At 47.3% G+C, this 26,726-nt stretch overlaps 3 protein-coding genes and 1 long non-coding RNA gene across 5 annotated transcripts in view; 3 read left to right on the top strand and 1 right to left on the bottom strand.

Moving 5' to 3' along the window:
* BRAF (B-Raf proto-oncogene, serine/threonine kinase) overlaps positions 1-5,966 on the top strand; it is a 62,304-nt gene extending 56,338 nt beyond the window's left edge. The window contains exon 20 of one of the 2 annotated variants that reach the window (XM_077339859.1): positions 3,096-5,966. In XM_077339859.1, the coding sequence (XP_077195974.1) occupies positions 3,096-3,118 (23 nt within the window). In that variant the 3' untranslated portion in view covers positions 3,119-5,966. The remainder of the gene's footprint in view (positions 1-3,095) is intronic. The other variant, XM_077339860.1, reaches the window with a different exon arrangement.
* A 1,587-nt stretch (positions 5,967-7,553) lies between these two features.
* LOC143838495 (uncharacterized) lies at positions 7,554-13,113 on the top strand. Its single transcript, XR_013231402.1, has 2 exons — positions 7,554-8,692; positions 8,784-13,113. It is a non-coding gene; the product is annotated as an uncharacterized LOC143838495 (long non-coding RNA).
* Positions 13,114-14,574: 1,461 nt separating this feature from the next.
* Positions 14,575-20,861, bottom strand: NDUFB2 (NADH:ubiquinone oxidoreductase subunit B2). Its single transcript, XM_077339858.1, has 4 exons — positions 20,696-20,861; positions 18,500-18,644; positions 16,338-16,432; positions 14,575-14,657 (listed from the first exon to the last, which is right to left on the bottom strand). The coding sequence occupies exons 1-3, from the start codon at positions 20,773-20,775 to the stop codon at positions 16,361-16,363; spliced, it is 297 nt and encodes a 98-aa protein (XP_077195973.1). The 5' UTR covers positions 20,776-20,861; the 3' UTR covers positions 14,575-14,657; positions 16,338-16,360.
* A 513-nt stretch (positions 20,862-21,374) lies between these two features.
* LOC143838492 (uncharacterized) lies at positions 21,375-26,707 on the top strand. Its single transcript, XM_077339856.1, has 6 exons — positions 21,375-21,444; positions 22,395-22,602; positions 22,978-23,346; positions 24,478-24,575; positions 24,902-25,079; positions 26,581-26,707. The coding sequence occupies exons 1-6, from the start codon at positions 21,395-21,397 to the stop codon at positions 26,605-26,607; spliced, it is 930 nt and encodes a 309-aa protein (XP_077195971.1). The 5' UTR covers positions 21,375-21,394; the 3' UTR covers positions 26,608-26,707.
* The last annotated feature ends 19 nt before the right edge of the window (positions 26,708-26,726 follow it).

Raw genomic sequence — 26,726 nt, 5'->3', positions numbered from 1 at the left:
AAAGCAAAGTGGTAAACTTTAGAAGTTGTTTAAAGGTGGGAAAGTAAATATTCCACTGCTTTCGTTTTTTAAAAGCAAGCCACGCCTTGCTGCTGTTGCTCGACTTCTGCGTGGGTTAATGTTTGTTTTGAAGTCTCCTTTCTGTGGAGAGAAAAGTTTTCTGTATATAGAATTTATCCATTTTGGGTACTTGATTTCCGCAAGGGCAGTCTTGAAGTTGAGAGTCCCGACAGGGTCCTTCCATTTGTGTTCCCCTTTTCCCCTCTGTCAAAGTGTTTGCCTTGTGGAAGGAAGCCACAGCATTGTCCTTTCTTGCTTTGAGTCCCATTGACTTCCAGTGACGGGAATTGAAAGCCTGTCTTCCGTCAGCATGGAGCTCTCTCCCCCTCTCTGCTTCGATGGCTTATTTTGCAATTCTGGGTATCTTTTAAACCAGGGGTAGTCAAACCGCGGCCCTCCAGATGTCCGTGGGCTACAATTCCCATGAGCCCCTGCCAGCATTTGCTGGCAGGGGCTCATGGGAATTGTAGTCCACGGACATCTGGAGGGCCGCAGTTTGACTATCCGGTTCCCCAACGGCTGGTTCCTGACAGTTAGCGACAGGTGAGTCTTGGAAAGGCCAAGGAGTATCTAGTTTGGCTCATTTGAAGAAGCTTCCAGCGCTGCCGATGCCACATTTATTATTCAGCAGGCAGAAGTGGGAGCGTTTTCTTGGAAAGCAGCACGCTGATGAAGGAGGGACTTTGAAAGCAGCCGCTAGTATCTGATCGGCTGCCTCCCTAGCAGTAATTCAGGCTTCCCCGAGGGGACGGTGGCAGCTTGCGAAGACTGATGTTTGCCACCGTCATTCTGATGGTGGCCAAGCTTTGAGCTGAGCTTGACCCGAGGCAGAGCTTGAAGCATCAGGTCGAGCAGGGGGAGAAACAGTGTGCTACTTTCATGTTGAAACAGGCCAGTTATAATCGGCGAGCGAGAAGAGGAGGGACGGAGTCCCTGTCTCCCCAAGCTACTTCAAACCTTCTGGACAGCAGCAAAGCATGAGGCCGGGCCCTGGAAGAGTGCTGCAGATTGTTGGTCAAGGGGGAGAGAGATCTGATGCTGCAGGGGAGGCGCAAGGACCGCTGCTTCCACAATAAGCCAGTCCGTGACCACTCAAGGGACTTGCGCTGACTTCATTGCCTGCACCAGGGACTGTTAGCTGCTTAGCAGCTGCGCACTTGCATGTGGCTGAGGTTGCGGCCCCATTAGTTAAGCGCGCTTGGTTCCCCTCCATCTCAGTGGTCCTGACTTCACGTCTCCGGCTGCTTTACAAGCCACTTTTGATTTTGCATAAAGGCCAGCTCTTATGCAGAAAGCTCCAGCTATCCCATGACTGGGTGTGCAGCCCTTGCAGAGTGGCTCTTGAAGCGGCAGCCAGGTTTGATTCTCCCCTCCTCCTCCTCCCCATGCAGCCAACTGCCATGGCCTTGGGCTAGTCAAAGTCCTGTTAGATCTGTTCTCGCAGAGTAATTCTGCCAGAGCTTTCTCAGTGCCACCTACATCACAGGGCATCTATTGTTGGGAGAGGAAGGGAAGGTGATGGTATACCACTTTGGGATCCCTTTGGGGAGTCGAAAGTGGGGTATAAAAAACCAACTCTTCTTCTTTTGAAGCCCCCTGGTCGAATGATCAGATATGCTGGTTCTGAGTAATTTTTGTGTGTGTGGCTGTTGAAGCTGCCTCTGCCTCATTATGTCACATTTCTGTTGTTTGCATTGCAGCCTCAGATCAGGATACCACTGAATTCAAATGGGGTGTCGGCCATCTTTGCCTCTCATTTTTCTTTTTTTGCTTTCGTGGCTTGGAAGGGTAGAAAAAGGATGCACATGCTGCTCTTCTTGGCTACAAAGGTTGCCGTTTAGAGGAAAACTGTAGTCCTGCATCTGCCCATGTTGATTCATTTTTTATCTCCACAGTCCTTAGGAAGAAACAGTCAGGCAGTCTAGAGCAGGGGTAGTCAACCTGTGGTCCTCCAGATGTCCATGGACTACAATTCCCATGAGCCCCTGCCAGCGTTTGCTGGCAGGGGCTCATGGGAATTGTAGTCCATGGACATCTGGAGGACCACAGGTTGACTACCCCTGGTCTAGAGGAGCAATGGAGAGAGCAAACCCTTGCTTAGAAAATCAGTCTTTAGTCAACAGGCTATAAGAATGGACCAAAGGGGGACAGGGACATATTTTGACTGGGATCAGGCAAAAATGACTTTTTCATAAAGCTTTTTCCAAAGCATAACCTTTAGATTTTTAAATAAAACATATAGTATCATGTAATATTAATACAATTCGTGAATCGTGAAGCTGTTGGCTTACCTGAGGAGCTGCTACGATAAAAGAGTGTAGGGGTTCTGTGGAATGACTTGGAGAAATATTAACTGTTACGGTGCTGTTTTGTGTACGGTTGGTAGGGGACGGCTGAGTCACAATGATGAACAGGACTTCGATCCCCCCTTTTCTGGGGCCCAAGTCACTAGCGAGCCTGCTCTCCATCTCACGGGTGCCGTCTCTTCTGAGAAGCCCCACTAACTTCATAGCCCGGCAGTAAGTTGCAGCTCCCTCTGTTCTCGGCTCTTCCGCCACCAGTTGAAACGTTGAGAATTCGGCAAGGAGGCAAACAGAGCAGTCAGCCTCCCTCTTGTAAATCTCTCGTGCTGGGCCCTTCAAGCAGCTGTTGCGGTTGTGTCAGGTCCTCCTTCTTCTCAGTAAGATGAAACAAGAAAAACAGAAGAGCTGCGCTCTTTAAGATGTGGCTTTCCTATAACCTATTAATACCAAAGAACTCTCCTTACTGCGTCCTTCTAATATTCTTCCAGGTGAGGGGGCAGAGCTTGCTTTTTGGAACCCTCCTTTCGCTTAGAGATTGTATGAATAACTGTTGTGTTCCGCCTCTGAAGATAAGGGCCGCCTTATCCGTTCACTTATTAACCGTTGCTTCCCATCCCCGTAACATCTGCATCCAGCGTCTCGTGTCAGGTTTTATAACTGGGTAACGTTTTCTGTCTTGCTTGATGAATAAAAGCCAACTTCTTAAACCTGGCTCTTGTCCTCCCTCTACAGGCGAATTTGCAGCGTTCAAGTAGCCACAGCAGCATTGGCACCAAAATCCACTCTGGTTTGTGTTTGGTTTTTTTTTTTTTTAAAGGCCTTGTGTTCCTACACTTCCTTTTTGTAATATTTTAGACTCCGTCCTGCCCTTCCAAACAAAGCAATTAAGAGGGAGAGGGGGAGACCCACATGCTTAAAGCAAAGTAGACTGGAGCTGCTCGTTCTGCCTATGATTCGAGCGGCGGCACCAGGGTCCCCTTTTTTTTTTTAAGAACCAGAATTTCCCTGCTGCCTGTGTGTTCCCCTCCAACCCAAACACCATGTGCATTTGGAGATGCGCCCCCGTTTCCCGCCGTGGCTGCCTGTACCGTTGGCATCATTCCCAGGAGAGAGGAGAGGGCCGCGCTTTGACTTTTCGGTGCTCTGGCATGATGAGATGGGACCTCCTGCTGCAGCGTAGGCTTGGGATGGTCTGCTGGCCAGCTTTCTCCCTTTCACAACGAATCATCAGAGGCCGTGATTGTCTGATGAGGCAGAGCTAATCCAAAACAATCCAGTCATCCTCCGGGTCTGATTTGTTTTATACTTTTGTGTTGTTGTTGTTGTTTTTCCTGGTGTGCTTTACTGATCCTCGGGATAAGTGCAGTCTCCCCTTTTCGAAGGAAATGCAAACATCACCGCCTCTTATGAAGCCAGTAATTTGACCGCCATGGCCTATCCGAAAGAGATTTGCATGCTGGGAGTCTGAAAAAATGGGTAATTGGGAGGAAAAGCGGACGCTGCACATCTCCCTTTCCAGAATTGCTTTTTATCTTCTGTTCAGAGCCATCCGTTCCCCCTCTTTCCTTTTGCAAGCTCTCCAGAATGGGTTGGGAAGTGCTTCTCGTCGGTCCAGCAACGAAGGTTTTGCAAAATTGTAGCGAACTTCTACATGTCCGGTTCCTATCCATTTTGTGTCGGTATCCTATGATTCTGTGTTTGTCTCTCTTTAAATTTTTCAGCGGTGCCCTTGCCGGCACCTGGACTCTGTAGAACTTCTAATGCAGACTATGAATAAATAAGTGTACCTATTTTAGAAGGTGCGAGATAATGTCAGGTACCTATTGTTTCATAAACAGAAATTCTCAGGTCGAATTGAGTATGTTTTAAAACCACCACCACCACCACCACCCCTCCGCAACTCCGCAAGAATTAGACATTCCAAAAGTTGTGTACTTTGGTACTTTTTGTTTAAAATGACTTTTAATTGTGTTAATTCAGCAAACTCTTGAAGTGTGAGTGTGTAAATATGTGCCGTAACTTGTCTTAAATGACAATAAGCTGACTTTTTTAACAAGAAAAGGTACTTGCTGGATCAACACTTCTCTTCCCCGTTTTCCTGTCCCCGTGCTTTCCCGGCCATTCCTCCTCTCTCCTTCGCCCTCTCTTCCTTTATCTGCATTGTAAACATCAGGGTGATATCGCTAGCATTCTCTCTTCGCCTTGCCCTTTGTCCTAATTTGCATGGTGAGACACGGTATTTTAATTTTACCACGGTTAACACAAAGCCGGAAGAGCAAAAAGCTCTGCCTTTAGTTTAAGTTGGCAAGGGTAATGGGGATCCTGACGCGATCCGTTTGTAGAAACCTCTGCTATGACGTTTGCCTATGGAGCTAAGTCAGATACCATGAGAAAGCAACCAGGACATTTGAGATTAGTCTGTATCTGCGCAGGCCCACTGGATTGTGGTAGGAGATGATTAGCGCTTTCACTAACGTTTCTAGCGGGCAAAAATCCAACGGTTTTGCAAAAGAGGAGCCGAGTGTCTGTACCAAGAGTCCACGCATCCGTTTGGTGTATCCTGACGCCCTGTCCTTGGGAGAGCTGTGTGGGAAGGGGGTTGGGGTAAGTCTGTCTTTCTAGCCAAGAGACCTTGAAGGGAAGTCTGGTCTGTCGCGGACCTGTCTTTCACCGATCCTTCACTTTATCGGGTTTGTTACACTCAACCAGATCTTTACCAGAAATCCACAGGGTTATGGAAGTTGGAGCCCGAAGCCCAGTTGAAACACTGTGCATGCTCATACATTAGCATTAGTAAGCAATAGGAAGTCATTGGGCACAGAGAAGGGCGGGGGTTCTTGGCGCTGAAGTGAGTGGTTGTGTAAAAGGATGGATCTGCCCTGTCCCTGTTAATTTCACTGACAGGTTGCCCTTGTGAAATTTGCAGTGGATTTGGAACACACCAGCGAGAAGGAAGCAGTTTGTGTTGGCACAGTGTCATGTGCACAATAATAACTCTAGACCAGAAAAGCACAATCTCCCCCCCCCCCCCGTCTTTTCTGTTCGCTCACAGATTTGGTTAGAGCCGTGTTTAACTAGTGCCCTCCTCTTAAACTAATCTCTGTTTTTTGCCCGCTTCCCTTCCCTGCCACACAAGCACCAATGATCTATGGACAGAGATGCCAACCTCCATTGCTGTTGTTCTAAGACTGATACAGCTAGATAGCGCTGACTCCCTCTGACCCAGAGTACAGGAAGGGAGACATGGTGGGAGTAAGGCGGCAATTCCCAGCTACATTATTCCTGAATCCCATCGGAAGGATAGGGCAGAGAAACTGCCAATCCTGCAAGGATCTGTGAGGTTCATCTATGCCGAAGAGGGAAAGGGATCAACACCTTCACTGTCCCATTCTTTCCTGCAGCTCTACTTCCCATGCCCTCCTTGTGGCGGACTCCAGAGCATTAGAGAATGGATGGGCTGAAACAGGAATAAAAATGACATCCTGCTAAAAGAATCAAGATGTATGTGCAATAATCCGGCATAGTTACGGAACAGTCTTCTAGAGCAGGGGTAGTCAACCTGCGGTCCTCCAGATGTCCATGGACTACAATTCCCATGAGCCCCTGCCAGCATTTGCTGGCAGGGGCTCATAAGAATTGTAGTCCATGGACATCTGGAGGACCGCAGGTTGACTACCCCTGTTCTAGAGAAACGGTGTTGTCCCAGTGGTTAGTTTGGGTGGAAGACAAATCTCATGACTTGCTTGACAGTACCTCCAAGGAATGACCTTAAAGATATCACAGGTAGTTACCTCAAACCACTAGTCTGTTGAGGTCAATGTGGTCTCTGACTGGAAACAGCACTCTCCAGGGACTCAAGGTTAGAGGTCTTTTATGATACTTTTAACTGGAGATGTCGGAGACTGAATCCAGGACCTTCTACAGGCAAAGCAGGCACATTACCGCTGAGCCACAGCCTGGGTCTTTTTACATGCTCCCTTTGACGCTTGATCCTGGATTGCAGAGTTAATATCAGTAGACACGGACATGTTGCAATTGAGGGATGACTGGAGTGGGCAGATAGGTCATGGCAAGTTGGCTTCAGCCTCGTGCAGATTTTCATTAGATTACACAGCAGGATAGTTGTGCTTTATTCCCGCTGGCCCTGTTTCCTCCACACACACAATGGGTAGCTCGTCCATTCAGCCTTTGATGCATACCAGCTTTAGCTGCTGGTGAGCTGCCGTGTGCCAGTTGGATCTGTTCCTCTGAGCATGGCTCCTCCATGGCTTCTTGCATCTGGTCCTCAGTTCCCGTGCCGTAGTGGTTACTACTGAACAGCAAAAACAAGAGCATCCTTACCCAGGTTATACGGAGAGCCAGCACGGTGTATTGGTTAAAGAGTGGCAGGCTCTAACTTTGATTCCCCACTCTCTACGTGCTGCCAGCTGGGTGGCCTTGGGCCAGTCACAGTTCTTTTAGTGCTGTTCTCACAAAGCAGTTCCTTCATAACTCTCTCACCCCCACCTACCTCACAGGGTGTCTGTTGTGGGGAGAGGAAGGGAAGGTGCTTGGAAGCCGCTTTGGGGATCCTCTGGGTAGTGAAAAACAGGGTATAAAAATAACAGCTCTTTCTTACACCACCTCTGCCAGCAACAATGCTCCCCCCTCCAAGAAAACCCCCTTCAAGGTTGAGCCGGTGCACAAGGACTGCCCTAGGTCCTTGACAGCTGCTAAAATTTGGAACATTTTCTACGATTGCAAATTCTGCCGGTCTCTATTGTACCTAGTGTATGCTTAGCTTGTTCGAATAGTCGTTGAAAAAAACATTGTGTTTTCTTTAGGTGAATATTTCTGTTGATAAGACCATGAAATTTGTCTGTATCCTGGCTTGATTGTATTGAGTTCATTATTCTTTAATCTGCAATAAGGTTCTTTTTATATATATATATATATATATATATATATATATATATATATATATATATATATATATATATATATATATATATATATATATATATATATATATATATATATATATATATATATATATATATATATATATATATATATATATATATATATATATATATATATATATATATATATATATATATATATATATATATATATATATATATATATATATATATATATATATATATATATATATATATATATATATATATATATATATATATATATATATATATATATATATATATATAAATTTGTAGGAGAAGCTTTTTAGTCACACAAAGCACTTTATAAGAAGCAACACATGCTCTTTTGATATATATAAATATTTTCTCATCTGAGCATAGTGCATGTTTTTCGGCTGCTGGTTCAGCAGGATATTCCTGTTGGCTCTTATTACTTCCTGGTTTCTTTTCCCTCCTGCCGCCATCCCTGGAGTCCTCGGCCCCTTCCCTGAGTCTGACACAAAAGGGGAGGAAAGTCTGCTCTGAAACCTCACCTACTTGTGCATTTTCAGAAGTAATTGCAAATTAGATCTACTTAGAGAGACCTGTGTCTGGCTTGAAAGATTTACTCTGTGATCAGAGAATTGTAGTTTTCTTAACAGAACACCCTGAAAAATTACAGGCCCCTTAGATATTGCCAGTTCCCCGTGAGTTGAGTATTGGTCAGTTTTCATTCAAAACCCAAGCCTTCATTTGGGGAACATTTTGCATGCAGGATAATCCCATTTGAAATTCTGCCTCTAATAATCCCGTTTGAAACCCTACCCGCCCAAAGCAGTTCTTACTCAGCACATAGGTAACTATGTCAGCTATGGGCAGCTCCCTTGCCAGAAAAGCCCAGTCATGACCGCCGCGCTGCATTTGCAGTGTTGGTGCCTTCCGTAAATGGAGATGGAGCATAACGAGACGAGGACAGCAACCATGTTGCACACATCGTCCTGCGTATGGGATTTTGCCATGATGGGAGAGTAGCACACACAGCACTTTCAGCCAGTCCAGGGTCCACCGCAATCTATGTCCACTACAAGCATCTCGTACTCCGTATGTGTTGGGGGGGGAGACTCCCCCCCTCTGCTGTATACTCCCCCCCCCTTATGCTGTAATTTCCATTGTGAAATATCACTATGTTTTGATTTCTCGTTTGGGGGGCGGCGGGAATAACAGGGTTTAGCGAAGAGCTGAAGGGACAGAGCATATTGTCAAGGCACAGTCATGTAGCACAAGCAGTTCATTGTACTGTAGGCAAATTACATCTGTTGAAGAAATGTCAGCCGAAGGGAGTTGACACCCCTTGAGCCCTGTGGGGGAGTTCTCTCTGGATCCGAGTCTTGCTAAGCTGTGTTAGCTTGCACCGTACAAAACTTTGTTAACATTCTAAGGCAGGGGTAGTCAACCTGTGGTCCTGCCAGCGTTTGCTCATGGGAATTGTAGTCCATGGAAATCTGGAGGACCACAGGTTGACAACCCCTGTTCTAAGGCACAGTCGTCATAAAGCTGACTGGGGGCAGGGGAGGAGAGGGAGTCTGCACAAGTATCTTGAACAGCTTCCAAGGGCCAAGCACATTAGGACTGACCGCTGTATTTTATGGAGTCAGCCTTGCAAACGTGATTTTCGCGATTCATGCATGGCTCCACACTCTTCCCGTACAACGGGTTTCTTCCTCTCTCCCTTTGGCCTTGTCCAGACAGCCAATCCAGAGTGCAGGCAAGCAAATGTAACACTTTGCTTGTTTGTCTGGGTAAACAGTTCCCTTGGCGCTGTGATGTATGCTAGTCTGCAGGCTCACACGCAATAGGAAGGAGTAAGCAAGTCCGCACCGTTAGGGAGAGCTGGTGCATTGTAAAGAATCCCACATGCTTAAACGTGGAAGCAAGCGCTCCCCGGGAACTTTCCTTTTCAGTTTGCCAAATGATCTTGGTGCCTTTGTAACTTAAAAAAAAAGCTAAACGTCTAAACAATGCGGTTCGTCACCGGAGGGCAGTGGCTTTTCTTTGACTCCAGTGCGCTACCTTTTCAACATTACCTGGAAGCAATCTACAGGTTGCATCTGCCAGGCAAGTCTCATGGACGTGGCATCGTACCTCCTGCTCTGCCGCCATTTTCTTAGCGTGGCTCTTCCTAGCTGTGTTCCAAGTAGACCCAGTGCCCACGATCTCTCTCCCAGCCAGCCATTGTGCGACAGAAATCCTGCTTGTGGTTTGTGTGCATCCCCACCACCCCCAGCGTGAAATGCAATTGAACTGAGGAAAGGCCCCATTCAGCTGCTCAAATAAAAATAAAACCAGTTGGGGTTATGAAGCATATACAAAAAAGGAGCCATCTCTCACGGGCGGAAGGGGGTGTGGTGAGGAGTCATCACTCGCGCGCGTTCCTTCAGATTTGGGAGAGAGGTTGGTTGCGGTGGCAAACCGCCCAGTAGCCTTGCAGTAGCCTCGTTTTAGTTTTCTTGGATGGATGCAGGTGAAAGGCTGCGAGGCCCTTGATAATTCCTGAGACTTCCTGTAGAAAGGCAGAAGCTTTCTGCAAACGGCAGCGAGCTTTCAGTAACAATTGCAGAGTGACATTCAGGCTTGAAAATGCCTGGATTCGGTAGCAGTAGATGGGTCATGTGCTGAAATTGTGCTTCAATATCAGGGCCGTTTCATCTGTCTGCCTAGGGCAACGTTGGGGTGTTAATGTTCTCTCCTTCCTCCCCCTTTGGCTGCAAGTGTCTTGGTCTCCGTTCAGAATGAGGCATTCGAGCAGCGTTCAGTCCACATTCCAGACTGTGGAAAGCCTGCTTTTTTAAACCTCTTTCTAAGCTGATGTACTGGACAGCGAAAGCAGACGACTGTAGAGCAGGGGTAGTCAACTTGTGGTCCTCCAGATGTTCATGGACTACAATTCCCATGAGCCCCTGCCAGCATTGCTCATGGGAATTGTAGTCCATGGACATCTGGAGGACCACAAGTTGACTACCCCTGCTGTAGAGTACTAAAAACCCAGAAGATTTCCTGGGTTAACATCCCCCCCTCCCCCACCCCAGTTCCAAATGGGAAAGTTTTAAAAAAAATGCATAATGTTAAGTCACAGCTTTGGCCCATCGAGCCCTCTATGGTCATGTCTGGCAACCCCTTTTTGAGATCTTTTTATGCAGGCCTGCAACCTCTGAGATCTTCAGAATGCTGGATATTGAATCTGGGATTTTATGCATGCAAAGCATGTCCTCGACACTTAGCTGAGACCCTGCCCCAAATAAATATTTGTATATGTGATGTGATTCCTTTTTTTTGGCAGCAGGCAGGGGATTGTTGGGAGCCTCAAACAGACTAGGCATAACTGTTGAAGCCAGAGTGTTGTTCCACACAGCGGCTGACATACTGACATACTCTTGCAATTACATTTCTTACTACACTTGAACTGTGTAATCATTGGGAATGACCGTGTTTTCCCCCTTTTTGAACTAGGAAAAATGGAAAGTTGGGTAGGTAGGTACCCTTTTTGGATTTGCAGGCACATTCCTGCTTGTATTAGCTTGTGCTCAGCCTAGCTATGTATCTTCTTAGTCTCGTTTTTTATTTCGGGGGGCAGCGGTGTTTGGAGATTGAAGTAGCGTTAGGACCTTGGGGAGGGGGTACTCGCTGGGGCATGTGCTGAGGCAGGAAGAAAAGTGGACCAACATGGGGAGGGTGGTGGGAGAAAAGTGTGGTAACACTGTTGGGGTTGTACTTGAAAGTCCGGGGTCTAGTTTGAAGTAACTTTTAAAAGGGGGGATTAAGTGCAATAAATGTACTTTGAAATTTAAAACAGTGCTTAAGAAAAATACGCCTCATTCCTTCCAGATCTTTGTACTTTTTCTCCTCTCCTTCCTGGAACTGAAATTTGGCGGTTACCAGCTGTGTGTGTGTATGTCTGTGTGTGATTTTATATATAGGGGACCTCCCCCGCCCCTCTTAGGGTGAGATTGCGTGTTCCAATTTTGTGATGAAAAAAAAAATGTTTTAAACATATAATGTCCCAACTCACCTCCCTTTCATTATGCAGAGCTTCGATTTGGTAAGACCAACCATCTATGCCAGGGGTAATCAAACTGCGGCCCTCCAGATGTCCATGGACCACAATTCCCATGAGCCCCTGCCAGCATTCACTCATGGGAATTGTAGTCCATGGACATCTGGAGGGCCGCAGTTTTGACAACCCCTGATCTACGCTAACTGACCTGCAACAAAGGCTTTACACATTTCATGCTCCCAGGAATACCCTGTGATTAAGATTAGCCATATCCCCCCCCCCATTTAGCCTGATTCCCATGGACACCTTTTGGTGGCCGGAGGGGGGGGGAGCTCGGTGAAGCTAATCCTGCTCCCGGCTGACGGTGCCTCTGAGTAGGGAGGACAAGATCCTCCATTGCGATGGCGCAGGAGGATGGCATGCCAGTAGAGAACAGCGTGCCACTTGCCCAATCACTGGACTGCAATAGCCCTTCTCGCCAGGGTAGGAAGTTTGCATACATAACCAGCACCTCTTCTGGCTTCTAGGGACCAGTGACAGGCAAAAGGGTGGTCGTTGAAGCAGCAGCCAGCTTCCTGGTTGGAAGGTTTAGGTCTGGGACACATTCAAAGGCTTGCCTTTTCCCTTCTGTTACTCCCATTTTCTTTAGCAGGTTGCATAACTTCTTGACCGTGGGCATGCAGCTCCTCTTCAGGTACCAGGGTGACTGGTCTTTTGTTCCTACATTGGAGAAATATTTCCCCATTCCTTAGTTTCAGCTCAGTTCTTGACGGGGCAGCTAAATCCTCACTTCCGTCCTATTCGCTTTAAGGGTTTGGCAGAAGCAGCAGAAGTATCTGTCTCTTCCTTTTGCTTCAGTAAGAGACACTGGAAGCACACCTGATAGGCGGGCAGGTAGGGAAAGTATTGGAACAGCAACATTTCCCCAACCTATTTTTACATCTGACCGTCTTTTTGCTAAGATCAAGCACTCTGTAGTTGGCCCCAAGAGCTGTCGCTGTAGCATAGAATCATAGAGTTGGCAGGGGCCATATAGTCCATCCCCCTGCTCAGTCCAGGATCAGCCTAAAACATCCTTGCTGATTATCTGTCCAGCCGCTGCTTAAAGACTGCCAGTGACGGGAACAAACAGAAACTGTGAACAGATTCATTTGGGCAACAGGTTGTGCCAGGAAGGAGCCAAAAATATAATTTGCACAGTGACATGTATACCCCTACTCAGCATCCCTGGGAGATTTGCCTACTGCAAGATGGTTGACATTCTCCCTGAGTTCGCTATGTGAATGGTTTGTTCTCTTCACAAGGCTATTTGTATTCATAGCTCCTTTAAATAAAAAAACAAAGCCAATGTAGTAATACCCAAAAAGTCTGTACTTCTGATTCACAGGAAAATGTTTCCGCTTTGTTGCATTGATCACTGCAGCTCTTTCTCCCTGCCCCCAAATCTTTCCCCCCTCCCTACCACAGTAAATACGCCCATTTAAATTCAGTTTGCTTACTTCTCCTCTGTTGTTTAAATACCCCCTTTAGCCTAAACTCCCTTCATTTGTATTTGGAGCTTCTTCTTTTTTTTTTTCCTCATGTAAATTTGTACAGTGGGAAATATTGTCCAGTTTGGTTTAGAGAGCATGGAGACATTAAAAAAAAATTAAAGTTTGATAGCTGAAAATTCAGATTGAAGAACTATTTGTGTAAAGTTATTTAAAGAACTCTGTATTATATAAAAAAGTTTAAAAGTTCTATGTATTTGATGTGAATACTGCTATAATAAAGATTGACTGCATGGAAAATTGAATTGGTGTGCTTGTTAATAATGGGTAAAGTGAGTGCTCTGGCACCTTTGATAAGGTTTTCTCAACCAGATTTTTGTGAGATCCCGGGGTTTCTTGACAGCCTTGGGTTTCTTGAATGGGTGGGAGTTAATTAATTTTTTTAACATATACTTTAAATTTGCTAAACATTTATCAGTTGATATGACCATATATGGTCATGTCAACCCACCCACCCCTCCCAAAATTGTCGATGGGCCTGGAAGGGAGGGAAGAGTAGAGGCCCCGGGTGGGCATGTACACAGTCTTGCTTCCCCACAATGATCACACCACTTCTGGGGTTTCTTGAAGTCTGAAGAATGTTTCACGGGTTTTTGCAATGGTGAAAAGGTTAAGATTGACAATTTCAGCATAAGCTTTTGTGCAGCAGATCTCATTTCATCAGCTGCAGCAGATCTGCATGCGTCTGATAAAATGACCTCTGACTCATGAAGCAAGCGCTGGGTCACCCTTGGGGTGACGCCCTCCAGCGTTTTCATGGCACACTCAATACGGGGTGGTTTGCCAGTGCCTTCCCCAGTCATTACCGTTTACCCCCCAGCAAGCTGGGTACTCATTTTACCGACCTCGGAAGGATGGAAGGCTGAGTCAACCTTGAGCCGGCTGCTGGGATTGAACTCCCAACTGTACAGCATTTCTGCTGCCTTACCACCCTGCACCACAAGAGGCTCATGAAGATTTATGCTACAATAAATTGTTTTATTTTGCTTTTATAGCTACCCATCTGCAGTCACAAGGATGCATTTGAGCAGAAATGTAATTGTTTCTCTCTAAAGTACTGGTCTTCAGCCTCTCCTCTCCTGAGAGCCGGGGATTATCAGGCCTTCTTACTTGCAAGTATGTGATATCAAGGTCACCAAAAGGTGATGTGTTTTGAAAGATCTTCACAGATCTCAAATGTCCAGTGCTGCTCCTGTCTCTTGAGACTAACTCAGCCACAGCAGGGGAAAGGATGTAGGAATGCTGTGTCCCCATCATACCTGAGCTGCTCATTATGGGATTACCTGGCAAGTGACACTGGTTATAGACATCCCAGCTGTACTGACTGTCCCCATCTCCCACACATCTCCCTGCTGACCTGTCAGGGGAAAACAGTTGTGCTGTCCTGCTAACTAAACTATGCAACTCAATTCTAAGGAGCTGAGAGTTTGGAAAGTTTCAGCTCTCAGGAATATTCTTTTAATTCCCACCCACCCCTGTATTATGTTGGATGTGCTTAATAGGATACAGGAGCTGTAGTTTGCCGGGCACAGTCGGTGAAGCTGGGTAGTTCTTTCCCTTGATAGTTCCTACCCAGGGAACCTGACCCTTTTTTGCAGCCAGGAGGAGGCGACAGTCCAGATGTGACGTGTGCCCGATGTCCTGTTGAATGGTCATTTACAGGTAAGTGGACGCTTTCTATGACAACCACCAAGCGGACAGAACCATTCTATGGATTCTTCATTTTATTTACAACTTAAATTTAAAATCTGTATGAAGTCAAGCATCCGTTTCTGTAGATCTCAGAAGCCTGCAGGGAATAAAGGCCGAGTGTTAATCTTCCAAGTTAAGTGATTTGAATAAGATCCACTGAAGAGTGGGGGGACACAACCCAATCATGTAAATGCTATAGTAGGTTGGGTGCTTCGGCGCCCGAAGAAGCCGGTCTCTCCTGGCGCAGCCAGCACTGGGGTGGGGGGGGGGGAGGGGAGGTGCGGGCATCAGCGTGCCGGTGGGTGCACACATGCAGGCAAGTAGTTCTGCACTTGTGTGTGTGCACCTGCCGGCACACTGATACCCGCGCTTCCCGACCCCCGCCCCCCGCGGCACAGCTCTGGCTGTGCCGGGAGAGACCAGCCCTAATGGGGAGAGAGAGAGCCTCCATGCATACAGCCTGGACAGTGTAAGCACTGTACCAGCCTACCTAGGCAAGGAGTGGGGCCAGGGATTTTGTTCTCACCCCATATGTCTGCTGGCAGAACCTTAGATGCCTACTGCCTGGGTAAGTACTGAGCATCTGGTACATATAGTAAAACAAGTACTTGAATCAGATGGGAAATTCCATCTTTCCCTGCTAGTCTCTACTTCTTTCTTCTTACCCTCCCATTTCTACAATCACCGCCTCCAGTCCCCCCCTCCCCCATATAACCAACTTTCTTTCTCTGCCTTCTGGTCACATCCTTCCTTGTCCCACCATCTTCCCCATCTCCCATTGCCTTGTCTTATTTAGAAGAAGAGTTGGTTCTTATATGCCACTTTTCTCTACAGAAAGGAGTCTCAAAGTGGCTTACAATTGCCTTCTCTTTCCTCTCCCCACAACAGATAACCTGTGAGGTGGGTGAGGCTGAGAGAGCCCTGATATTACTGCTCGGTCAGAACAGCTTTATCAGTGCTGTGGCAAGCCCAAGGTCACCCAGCTGGTTGCATGTAGAATTTATAATGGTTTTCCGCCCTACCTCTAGACTCAGGACAGATTATATCATAATTCTTAAATAAAAATACATTCACCTAAGATACAAGCTAAAATTTACATCAAAATTAAGACAATAGTTGAGTATTAAAACGAAGCAAAGGAAGCACTTTCCAACAGTCTGCCCAGTTCCTGTAATAGCAAGGGAAGGAAGAGGGTCAGAGGACCTATGAGTTGGAATATGAACTGGGAAGGATTTTTGGGTTCTGGAATTACTAAGCAATCCCCACCAATGGGAGGTGCTATCTGACACAGCATGACAAGAGCTCATCCCGCCCCCTCACAAATTCATCCCCTTGATTCTTTTCACTTTTCAAATTTGGAAGTGTAGGGGGCACCCAGATTGTAGAAAATATGGTCTCATTGTACAGAATCTCTGACCACATGTTCAGAATTCCTAAACCTCATCACCACGCTTACGACTAGCCCAAAATTGCTACGAGAGTTTTCTTGCATGTTCCAAAGTATTGCTGTACAGCTCCATCAATCTGTCTCCTTGGTATTGTAGGGAAATACAGCCTCCCAGCCCCCAGGGAAGTTGGTAACACTAGAACAATTCCAGGGAAGCATGCAGGGGAAGAATAAATGTGGCTGAATCTTATTTGAAACCCTGTTACAAGTGGGTGGGTGGGTGGATTTAAAAAGGTGTGGCACAATTTCTGGAGCAACTGCAGACTTGCTGGCCTCTTAGCTTTAGGAATCGGATATAAAAATCCCACCCAATCAATATTTAAAACTTACTCAGAACAGATTATTCAAGCCCATTATTCATCATCAGGAGGGATTCCGAGCTCTTCATCCGTCCACTGTGAAGCATCTGGATAAGGGAAGTGGCCCTATAGAAGTAAGACCAAGTTGAACATGGTTACTAGACAGAGACAAAACTGAACATGTGTCTAGTAGATCACCAGCCAAGATGACAGATGCATCCCACAAGCATGCAACTTGATTACAACTACCATCGGGTAGATTGGCCATTGTGACTTGTCCCGGTATGGAGACGGCCTCCCACCCTTGGCCCCAGGGGAGGCCTGGAAAGGTGGCTGGTGTTGGCGGCCAATGTGGTGTAGTGGTTAAGATCAGAAACTTCTAATCTGGAGAGCCGGGTTTGATTCCCCGTTCCTCCATGTGCAGCCAGCTGGGGGACCTTGAACCAGTCACAGTCCTGTTACAGCTGCCTTCACAGAGCAGTCCTTTCAGAGCTCTCTTAGCCCCACCTACCTCACAGGGAAGGCAATTGTAAGCAGCTTTGAGACGCCTTCTGGTAGAGAAAAGCAGGGTATAAAAAACAACTCTTTTTCTAGCTCAGGAGGCAAGGTCAGGGAAGGCTGGGGCCAGTCCCTTTTTTCAGGGACTTTTTGATCATAGTCCATGCTGGCTACCATCCAGAACCCTTAAAACTGACTCAAAAGCTCACATGTCCCTGTTGGACTTCTCATTTCCCCCAAGCATCCCCTTTCACCAGCAACCCAGGATCACCTTTGGAGATTCTGTGCCACATTCAAAATGAATGGACATGCTCTTTGAAAATAACCTAAGGTGAGCATTCAAAGCACAGTTCTTGGGATTTGGAACTTTCAATGACAGTGTCAAGTGGGAACCAACTTATGACAACTCCATAGTGCTCTCAAGGCAAGAGCCTTTTAATTCCATGTGTGTTTTCAGCATCTTGGTTGCACTTCCTAGAACACACTTGAGCTCACCGTGCTAAAATGTGTCTAGCCAGGAAGCCCAGACAGACATCTTGCCTCAAGGGATGAGAGTGGCTTCCATGAATGCAGCTCAAAAAGTGCCCGGGTGGGTAAACCTAGTACAACGCTGACATTTTGGGGGGGGGAGGGGGGGTAAAGCGCTTAGTCTCAACTCAGCTGTGAAGTTTCCTGAGTAATCATGAAAGATTTGCTCACTTTCAGCCAAACCTACTTGGCAGAATGGTTGTGAGAATAAAGAGGAGGAGGAGAGGGCACCTCAAATCCCTTGCAGAATAGGCAGGATAAAAAGGCAATGCTCAACAGGCCAGGAATTCCAAAGCCACGATTAAAAGAAGCGCTTTCTAGGAAATCTCTGCCTCCTCATCAAACATGACTGAGGGTTAGCCTTGGATAACGTACATTCAGTATCTTTCCACATCCTCTACAGCAGGGGTAGTCAACCTGTGGTTCTCCAGATGTTCACGGACTACAATTCCCATGATCCCCTGCCAGCGTTTGGGAATTGTAGTCCATGAACATCTGGAGGACCACAGGTTGACTACCCCTGCTATACAGCAGCCTTTCTCAACTTTTTTACCATTGAGAAACCCCTGAAACATTCTTCAGGCTTCAAGAAAGCCCCAAAGTGGTGCAATCATACTTCGGACTCCTCCCTTTCCCGCCCCCTCCAGGCCGATCACTGGCCATTGGGGGGCAGGGGCAGTTCGACATGACCAGATATGGTAATATGCGGGAGCTTCCGGCATTCCGCAGGGCCTGTAAGAGGAAGTAGAAGAACTAAAGACTAGCAGAGTTTCCACCAGCCAACCATCGCTGTGTGTGGTGAGCTGGCACATGGGGACCCCTTGACACCAGAGAGCAGCCAACGATTATGAGATTTTGGGGTGGTCACCGTCATGGGATTTTCACAGTAGTTTTAATGGGGTAAATTGTTTTATGTTTTTATTGGGGGGGTTTCTGTAACCCGCCGTGAGACGGCTTGCTGGGAGCAGCGGGATATAAATTCAAAAATAAAATAAATAAACATCACCTGATAAATGTTTAATCTCTTCTAAAAATATATTAAAACGTAATTAACTCCCACCCATTCGGGACACCATTTCCCCAAACCCCAGGGTGTCATGAGCCCCTGCTTGAGAAAGCCTGCTCTGAGGCTCCTGTTTATTACCGTTCGCGCTTTACTCAACTCACCAGCACAGCGTCAGGGTTATGCCAAAAGTGCCACAGTATCCAGAACCACATGGCACCACTGATCATTTCACCCTTGATCACCTGCCATCGCGTGAGCACTGGGAACTGGCGGTAACGTATCTGGTCATGCGCCTCTGCGCTTGCCCTGCAAGACAGAAAATGACGGAGAAGTCATGTGACTGGCCGCAAGGGACAGTACCACACCTTCAACCTTCTGTAGGGATACATTTCTTTTAAAGGGCCATTTTGTATCCTTTGCTTGTTACAAGGCATTGGATCTAATGCTCTCAGAAAGGCTTTCTCTTCCTTCCCCTTGTAACCATGCACAAGTTGCCCTTGAAGGTCAGGGGATTCTTGGGAATAGATTGGCCTCTTGTGTGCAGGACTGCCTTGCACAAGGAAAGCAAAAACTCAAGCAAGGGGCTGGGAGGTGGGTACGATTTCCATTAATTTCCTCTCCTTCTTGCAGCCCCCTGTGCCACATTCAACTCTGTTCCCAACGTTGTGGGAAATCGCTTTCCAGGGAAGGGCAGATAGGAGAAAAAGATCCAATCATGGTAGTCAAATCCAATCCAGTACCACTAGAAATAAATTTGAAGTCTTAGTGCCCCACAGTGCTTCTTTCCCCCTTTGTAGGTACAAGAACCAAGAATGACCAGATTGGATTTGGGGAAGGGCTGCGGCTCAATGGAAGACCCTCTGGAAGACAGTAATAGGATCCATGCTGCATTTGACCAACTTGTCAATAAGAATTTCATGCAGAACCTTATCAAAATAATTACTGAAATCAAGGTAACCTCTGTCCACAGCATTCCCTGATCTAGCAAGATAGTAACTTTCTCAAAAAGGAGATAAGGTTAGTCTGACATGACTTGTTCTTGATAAAGCCATGCTGACTCTTAGTAATTACAGCCACCGGCTAAAGGACCGACTGTTTGACGATTTGTTCTAAAATTTGCCAGCTATAGATGCCAAGCTGACGGGTCAGTAGTTACCCAGATGGTCCCAGCTTCAATTTTCAGTTAAAAGGACCAGGCAATAAGTGATGGGAAAGACGTATATGAGATTCTAGTTCAGCCTTTCTCACCTTTTTGCCATGGAGAAACCACTGAAACATTAATCAGACTTCCAGGAATCCTAGAAGTGGCATGATCATGAAGAATATGGTTGGGAAGCACAGCTGTGTACACACCCACCCACCCCCTTCAGGCCTATCATTCACCATTTTGGGAGGGGTGGATGGGTCAATATGACCATAAATGGTTATATCACCTGATAGGTGTTTAACAAATCTAAAAAAAAAAACATTAGTTAACTCACACCCATTTGGGAAACCCTTCCAAGGCCATCAAGAAACCCCAGGGTTTCATGAAACCCTGGTTGAGAAAGCCTGCTCTAGAGAGTTGCTCCCAGTCTAAGTCGACAATACTGACCTTGATGGACAAATGGCATTACTCAGTACAAGGCAGCTTCACAAATGCCAAGAAGCTGGGCTGGCCAAACTGTGGCTCCATGGATCACAGTTACAGCATTCTCATCTGCTGGCAGAGGCTCATGGTAATTGTAGTCCATGGACATATGGAGAGCCACAGTTTGGCCACCCCCGGAAGAGCACGTGCAGTGTGCCTGAAAGGCATTTACTCAGCACTAACTTAAGCATGTTGTGTGTACCTCAGCCCACCACCACCCCAGCTTAGACACAGAACTGAAGTGCCCCGCTAATTTATCCAAACCAGACAAGGAAGGAGAATGAGGGTTTTCCTTCCCTGCGAGTCCCCAACGTATCTCTTTTCTAGTCCACCAGGGAGTTCAGGGTGATGCACATTGTTGGCCTCTTCTCCATGTTTGTCCTCAAAACAACCTTGCGAGGTAGGTCAAAGGGTTTGGCCCAAGATCACCATTCGACAGTTCGGCCGTTGTAGTCCGCTTGTCTATACGCCATCCACGAACTCGTAACAACAATGCGCTGCACCCCCAACTCCTATTGGTTTTAATGCAAATTTGAATGTTTCAAAAGGCTGCGTTTAATTTGTTCTTTTATCCTAATGGGATCTTGAGCCGACCTGAGCCCACGGGGAAAGGCGGCATATAAGTTTAATAAATAAATATATGCAACCTTTTCACGGAGAAAGGCACTCCAATCCCGCCCCCCTCCAGCCCCTTTCTTTGCTTCATCCCCCAAATTCCGCCTCTTACCGCCGGACCCCCCAGGCCACCCCTGCCCGGGCGCGGGGGAGGAGGGCGGCCAGCCGCAGCCCGCACAAAGGCCCGACCATAGTGGGAACTACCCGAACCGTCCTTCAACCTCGGACGCCGCTACTTCCTTTCTTCCCCCCCACCATGTCAATTTATGGTACCTCCCAGTAACCTGTTCTCTTATTGGCTGTTACTGACCCTGGCACCTACCAATACTAGTCGCGGGGAGGGCTAAAGAAGAAAAAAATGTAATTTCCTCGCTAGAGAAGACCAGTGCTGATTCTTCTTACGCTTCTCGTGGTGAATAGGAAGGGAAGAGCCCCCTCTCCCCTCCCCTACACCCTCCATGGCTGCCCGAATGTTTCTGTCCCCCCCTCCAGTCAGGAGTCTAATCGCACTGCCCTGGGAAATACCAAGACAACATGAGGGGGGGCTCTTCGAGAATCCCCGAAGGGATGTTCTGAGTTACGTTTTCCCTCCGCATAGTCACGAAGTCGACTCTTGCCTGCGAGTCGGCATCGTATGAATCGAGAGGGGAGGTTCAGGGTGACTTCGGAATTCGCCACTGTCCGGACCATTTGCTCCTCCTCCCCCCGCCAGGCTTTGAAGGTGGTTCAGTCCGCGGAGGGCCGGTTGCTAGGCAACTTCCCAAGCCTAGACTCAGTCGCTGCAGAGCGGAGGGGAGAAGGGGGCGATGGAATGGCCTTCGGTGCTGCCGCCTCTGGAGAGGCAGGAATACCCCATAGAAGGTTCCTCGGGGGGGGGGCAGCAATTAACTGGGATGCCATCCTCCAGGCGGGACCTGGAGACCTCCAGGCGACAGAGAATGGCTGCTTTGCAGGGTGGAGTCCAGAATATTACAGTCCCCTGAGGTCCCTCCCTGCCCCAAATCCTGCCCATACCTGGCTCCACCTCCACCCCCAAGGGCTCCAGGTATTTCCCATCCCAGAGCTGGCAACCCTATTGCTGGTGAGACAGCCGCTAAGCACACGGTTAAAGGAGGTTGCTCAGAAGTTGAATGCTTGTGGCCCAATATCTAACCATGAGGAAGAGTGCTTGCACTCGAAAGCTCACGCCTTAAATAAATCTGTATTGGTCTTAAAGGTGCTACTGGACTCTGATGTCATGTGCAAGTGCAGCCTTCCTCCTGGTTTGACAAGGGCCTTGCAAAGTTCTTTTCAGCTCTGCGGGTATGAAAAACAGCACGGCAGTTTTGAATCCACTTCCCTTGAGTTCCTGATGGGCAGTCATGATAGATTTGTTATTAGAGTTGCTTTTTGTGCAGTCACCTTCCTGTGTGTCAGGGTGGACATGAAGATCAGATTGCCCACTGAGAATTGCAGGCTGAATCTCCAAGATGTTTCTCACTCTCATTTCCCACAAACTTGTTCTCTCTTTCTTTACGAGGCTTTTCAAAGGCCCTGGATGTGTCTGCCATTTGCAATTTCTTCACTAGCTGACATGCATGTGCCCCATATTCTTTCCACTGAGGGGTACAAATTGCTTCATTGTTAAAATCACTAGTCCTGTACTAAATTTGTGAGGAAAGTGGAAGAAGTAGAGAAATCTTTGGTAACGTGAGTTGGGGGAGGGGTGAAAGAAATCTAAGAATATAATAGAGGGGATGCTAATAAACCAAATTTGAAAAATTGTCTCAATATGCTTGGATGGTCACTCTTTTTTTCCCCGTTTGTTTCAGTACAGAAATGGCTGCACTTTCTCCTCAATGGACAACTTTCCCCTTAACAGCTGATATCCACGAACAGAATGTGACTTTTGTGTTCTGTGCCTTGGAGAAAATGCCCTTAAAAATGAGTATCCTGAAAGAACTTCTTATAAAAACTCTCTTTTCATTGGCCAGCAAGCCAACAGATTGCTTGTTCAGCATTATCAGCTGTGCCAACCAGGTAACAGAGAACTTAAAAGCACTGTGCAGTTGTTGGGGTGCTGGACTAAGATTTGGGAGATCCCCACTTAGCAGTTAACTTACTGGGGGACCTTGGGCCAGACCCAATATCTCAGCCTAACCAACCTCATGGGTTGTTGTGTGGCTAAAATAAAGAAGGGAGAACCATCTATGCCGACCAGAGCTCTTTGGAGGAAGGGCAGGATAAAAATACACTGAACAGGGGCATTTCCTCATGAGCAGGCAGGCCAGTGATACAGTCTCTGACTTAAAGCAGTGCTCACCCACAAGCCAGACAACGGAGGAGCACTCTTTGAAATATGCAACTTTTGTTATTGTGTTTCCTGTTAGATAATCCTTAAAACTCCCTCTGCAGGTTTTCAAATGGCAAAGCAGTTTGGTGAAATGTTCCCTCGCCAGTGTTGCTGAAGCAGCCGCCTGGATCCGAGCCCTTCCGTGTGATCATGAGGCCACTGCCTGCAGTGCTGCTGTGGCAGCAGCACTGGAAGACTCCAGTTCCCAAGCTGTGTATCTCTTCACCAGTGGGCTGCCTGACTGCACTGCCAGGGAAATCGAAGGCCTTCCGAAGGAGACTGGGCAGGCCCAGCCCTTGCACACTGTATACTTGGTGCAGGATGGAGAGGAAAATAAAAACTGCTTACAAGAAATATTGGAGAAAATAGCCAAGGAGTCTGGCGGCTCTTTTCAAAGGATCAGCTTCAGCCCTGATGAGACTGAAGATCAGGTAATGGGGAAATCCCTCCTGCAGAACTGAATCCGGTTCACGCACACAAGTACATTGTTTAGTTCTCAGGCCAATCTTTTCCTACCTTTTGGCCATGGAGGAAGCCCTGAATGATTTTTCAGGCTTCAAGGAACCCCCAAAGTGGTGCCATGCCCTTCAGAGAAGTGGGCATGGAAGTAAGACGCAGGAGCCAGCCTATCAATCGATCAATCATTTACCGTTTCCATTGTGAAGAAAGAGATTAGGCCTGTAGAGCAGCGGGAGAAGTGGGCTCCAGTGACATCTAGTGACATCCAAACTTCTGGGAAGAGCCACGTAACCCTGGGGTTCGCTGGAACCCTGGTTGGTAATCCCTGCCTCAGGCAAATGAAATGGGGTCCATTGAAAAATACTGTTTTTGAGGTTGCATTTGGCCCCATTTGTCTCTGTGGAGAAGAAAAGTAAACCCGTCCCTTAGGCTTACAATAAAGGAACAACGTCAATATTTTGCAATAAGTAAAGCTTATACAAATTGAAAAACTTGTCTCTTTGTTTTTATTTTCATTTAATGTGACAGTTGCAACCAAAACGGTCTTTAGATGTGTCCCGTTTTCAAACTTTTCCTTAGCGGTTGTCCTTAAGCTTTACTTATTGCAAAATATTGACATTGATAGGTACTTTGTTGTATTCCTAAGGTACAGATTTACTTTTCTGTCCAGTGTACAACTACAAACCATCCCACTTTTCTTTGCTGTTACCCTTTGGATCTGTGGCAGTAGAGTTATGAAGACTCATTCATACTTCCAGAGTATGATATTTTATGCCTCGTGCAAGCTGTTGCAAAGGTCAGTGTGTTAGAGAGCCTGATGAGGATCTAGGATTCCCAGGTCCTAATGCCCACTCTCCTGTGGCAGCTTGCTAGATGATTGCGGGTCAGTCACCCTTCCTCTCAGTCTAACCATGTGAGCATGAAGCAGATATGCCAAACTAAATGCCTTAAGAGAGGAAGGCCAGAATCAAGATGAGGCCAATGGCAGGAATGGGCCTGCATGAGTGAACCAGCCCTAGAGAGTCCAGTCGTTGAGACAGACGGAAAGGTCCCGAGATCCTGGATTAGGTGGCACATTGTATGATCTGCAGTCTTCTTTCTAGATGGCTCCTGGAGGCATGGCAAGCATTCACCATCCTGATGGCATCAGCAAGCACTGCTGCTGTTCCTCTCATCCAACAAGTCATCATACCGCGGCATGGTAAGTTTAAGGCAGGGGCAGTCAAACTGCGGCCCTCCAGATGTCCATGGACTACAATTCCCAGGAGCCCCTGCCAGCGAATGCTGGCAGGGACTCCTGGGAATTGTAGTCCATGGACATCTGGAGGGCCACAGTTTGACTGCCCCTGGTTTAAGGACTGGGGATCTATTTGATGAATTGGTCATCTTGCTGATCGTGGAGTGGGAACGGTGAAGAGCCCGTCGCTTTTGCATTACTTCGTAGTCCTTGATGCGCATCTTTCGGAGCAACCCCAGTTGTCCAGAGTTTCATGCTTCCTAGAATGTGTTCCTTTCCGGTCTCCGCAGTTCCCCTTTGGTTGCATGGAGCTGGGAGTCCCCTCCCCTGCTGCTGAGTGACTCTGCCAGGGAGGATTTCAAGGACTGGCACTCGAAGGTTCACGACTTGCCGAGGGGCATCCGAGTCCTGGCCAGAAAAAAGACAGACGGGCATTTTTATCGAGGTCACATCGTCCAACACGTGGAGGTGAGTCTACTTAAGGAAAGAAAGGGGGGCAGCAACCCTGCCTTCAACATTTCTCTGAGACATGTTCCTTGTATCTCCTCTGATAATCCTTTGGGCAGCTCTAAAGATGGATTAGAAGCTACTTTTGTTTAGTTATTTTATTTATATTTTAATGTATAGACTGCCCTTCCCTGTGAGTGGGCTTGGGGTGCTTTTCATCAAAATCATCTTTAAAAACAGAAACATTTTAAAATCTGACCATTCAAAATCTAACCATTCGCCAGTTCCGCTACCACCATAGCTTCACTGGCAATTCTGTTTAGCACTATGGTGTGTGTGTGTGAAGATCTAGTGGCCCTGGATCATGCCGAAATGTCTTCAGCAAGGAAAGGCAGTATTTGAAGATAGATGGCATTGCAAACCCACATGGGTATAAATATCAGAATTAGCCATGGGAAGTGGAATGCCCTTTCAGAAGTCTCTTTATTACAGTTACCAGGGCCTCCACAACATTGCTTTTCTGTTAGGAGTCCTTCAGAATGCAATATGCAGGATGGAACTATCACTTATTGTCCCAGGACTTGAAAATACACTATAGGGTTGTTGTGAGGATTAATTGGAGGAGAGGAGAACAGCGTGCGTCACTCTGGGACCCCACTGGAGAGAAAGGCGGGGTACCAATGAAGTCAACAAACCTGAGCGTGGACCTGGTCTGATCTGCCCAAAACGGCGCTGGGTTGGCCGCTGGGTGAACGGCACAGACCTCAGCACAGTGACCCCTCCGAGCCCGTTCACTTTCTTAAGTGGATTTCGATGACTGTGATGCTTCGGTGTGATGCTTTGGATGGCCCTGCAACATTTGCTCCATTTGGAACGTTCTGTTGTATCCACTTGTAAGGCAAACCGCGTATTTATATGCAGGGCTTGTGGCTTCGTCTCACAGGGCTCCAAAGGACACGTCCTCATTGAGTTCGAGAGATCTCCAAAGTCTTCCAAAGTGAAGGCTGAGTTCCGCATGCAAGAAACACCACTCTACGATGTCATCCATTACGAGGATGGCAGGTGGCAGCCGGTGGCTGCAGGAGACAGAGTCCTGGCTCCATGGGAGAAGAAAGGCCGACGATATGGCCCAGGCACTGTCCTTCAGGTCACAGAGGCTGGCTCGTCTCATTCAGGTACTGCTACTGGTGTCTCTTGGCAGATGTCTCCCGCCCTCCATCTTCTAAAGGCCCCAGGATGTACAACCTGCCCTATTTCTCCATCTTAGGGGGACAGGATGTACAATCTGCCCTATTTCTGCATCTCTATCTGGCCTGCTTGCCATTGAGAACTTTGGAATTCCTCCGTTTACTGATGGAAGGCACCCATGGGGTCTCACACACACCCAGAGGGAACCTGCTTATTTCAGAGAGGATTCTCCAGAGCTTCAGGGGCCAGTGTCATACCAGAAAAGGGGAGGGGGATTGGACCTGCTTCTAATAATTGAGCCTGCTCCCCCCACCCCACCCATTTCTCTTGGCAGCCTTTAAAAACAGGGACATGCTGGTGAATTTCTGGAACGGTAAGACCAAGAAGGTGCCTGCAGGCGATGCTGTGAAGATCCCACTTCCTCTGAGCGAACGCACCATCCTTGAGCTCCAGATGCCGTTAGCCGCCAGGCAGATGCTG

Source organism: Paroedura picta, chromosome 5 (assembly GCF_049243985.1).
Source record: "Paroedura picta isolate Pp20150507F chromosome 5, Ppicta_v3.0, whole genome shotgun sequence".
Taxonomy (NCBI): Eukaryota; Metazoa; Chordata; class Lepidosauria; order Squamata; family Gekkonidae; genus Paroedura; species Paroedura picta.
The sequence above is the reverse complement of the archived record's forward strand: the minus strand, read 5'-3'. Positions and strand labels throughout refer to the sequence as shown.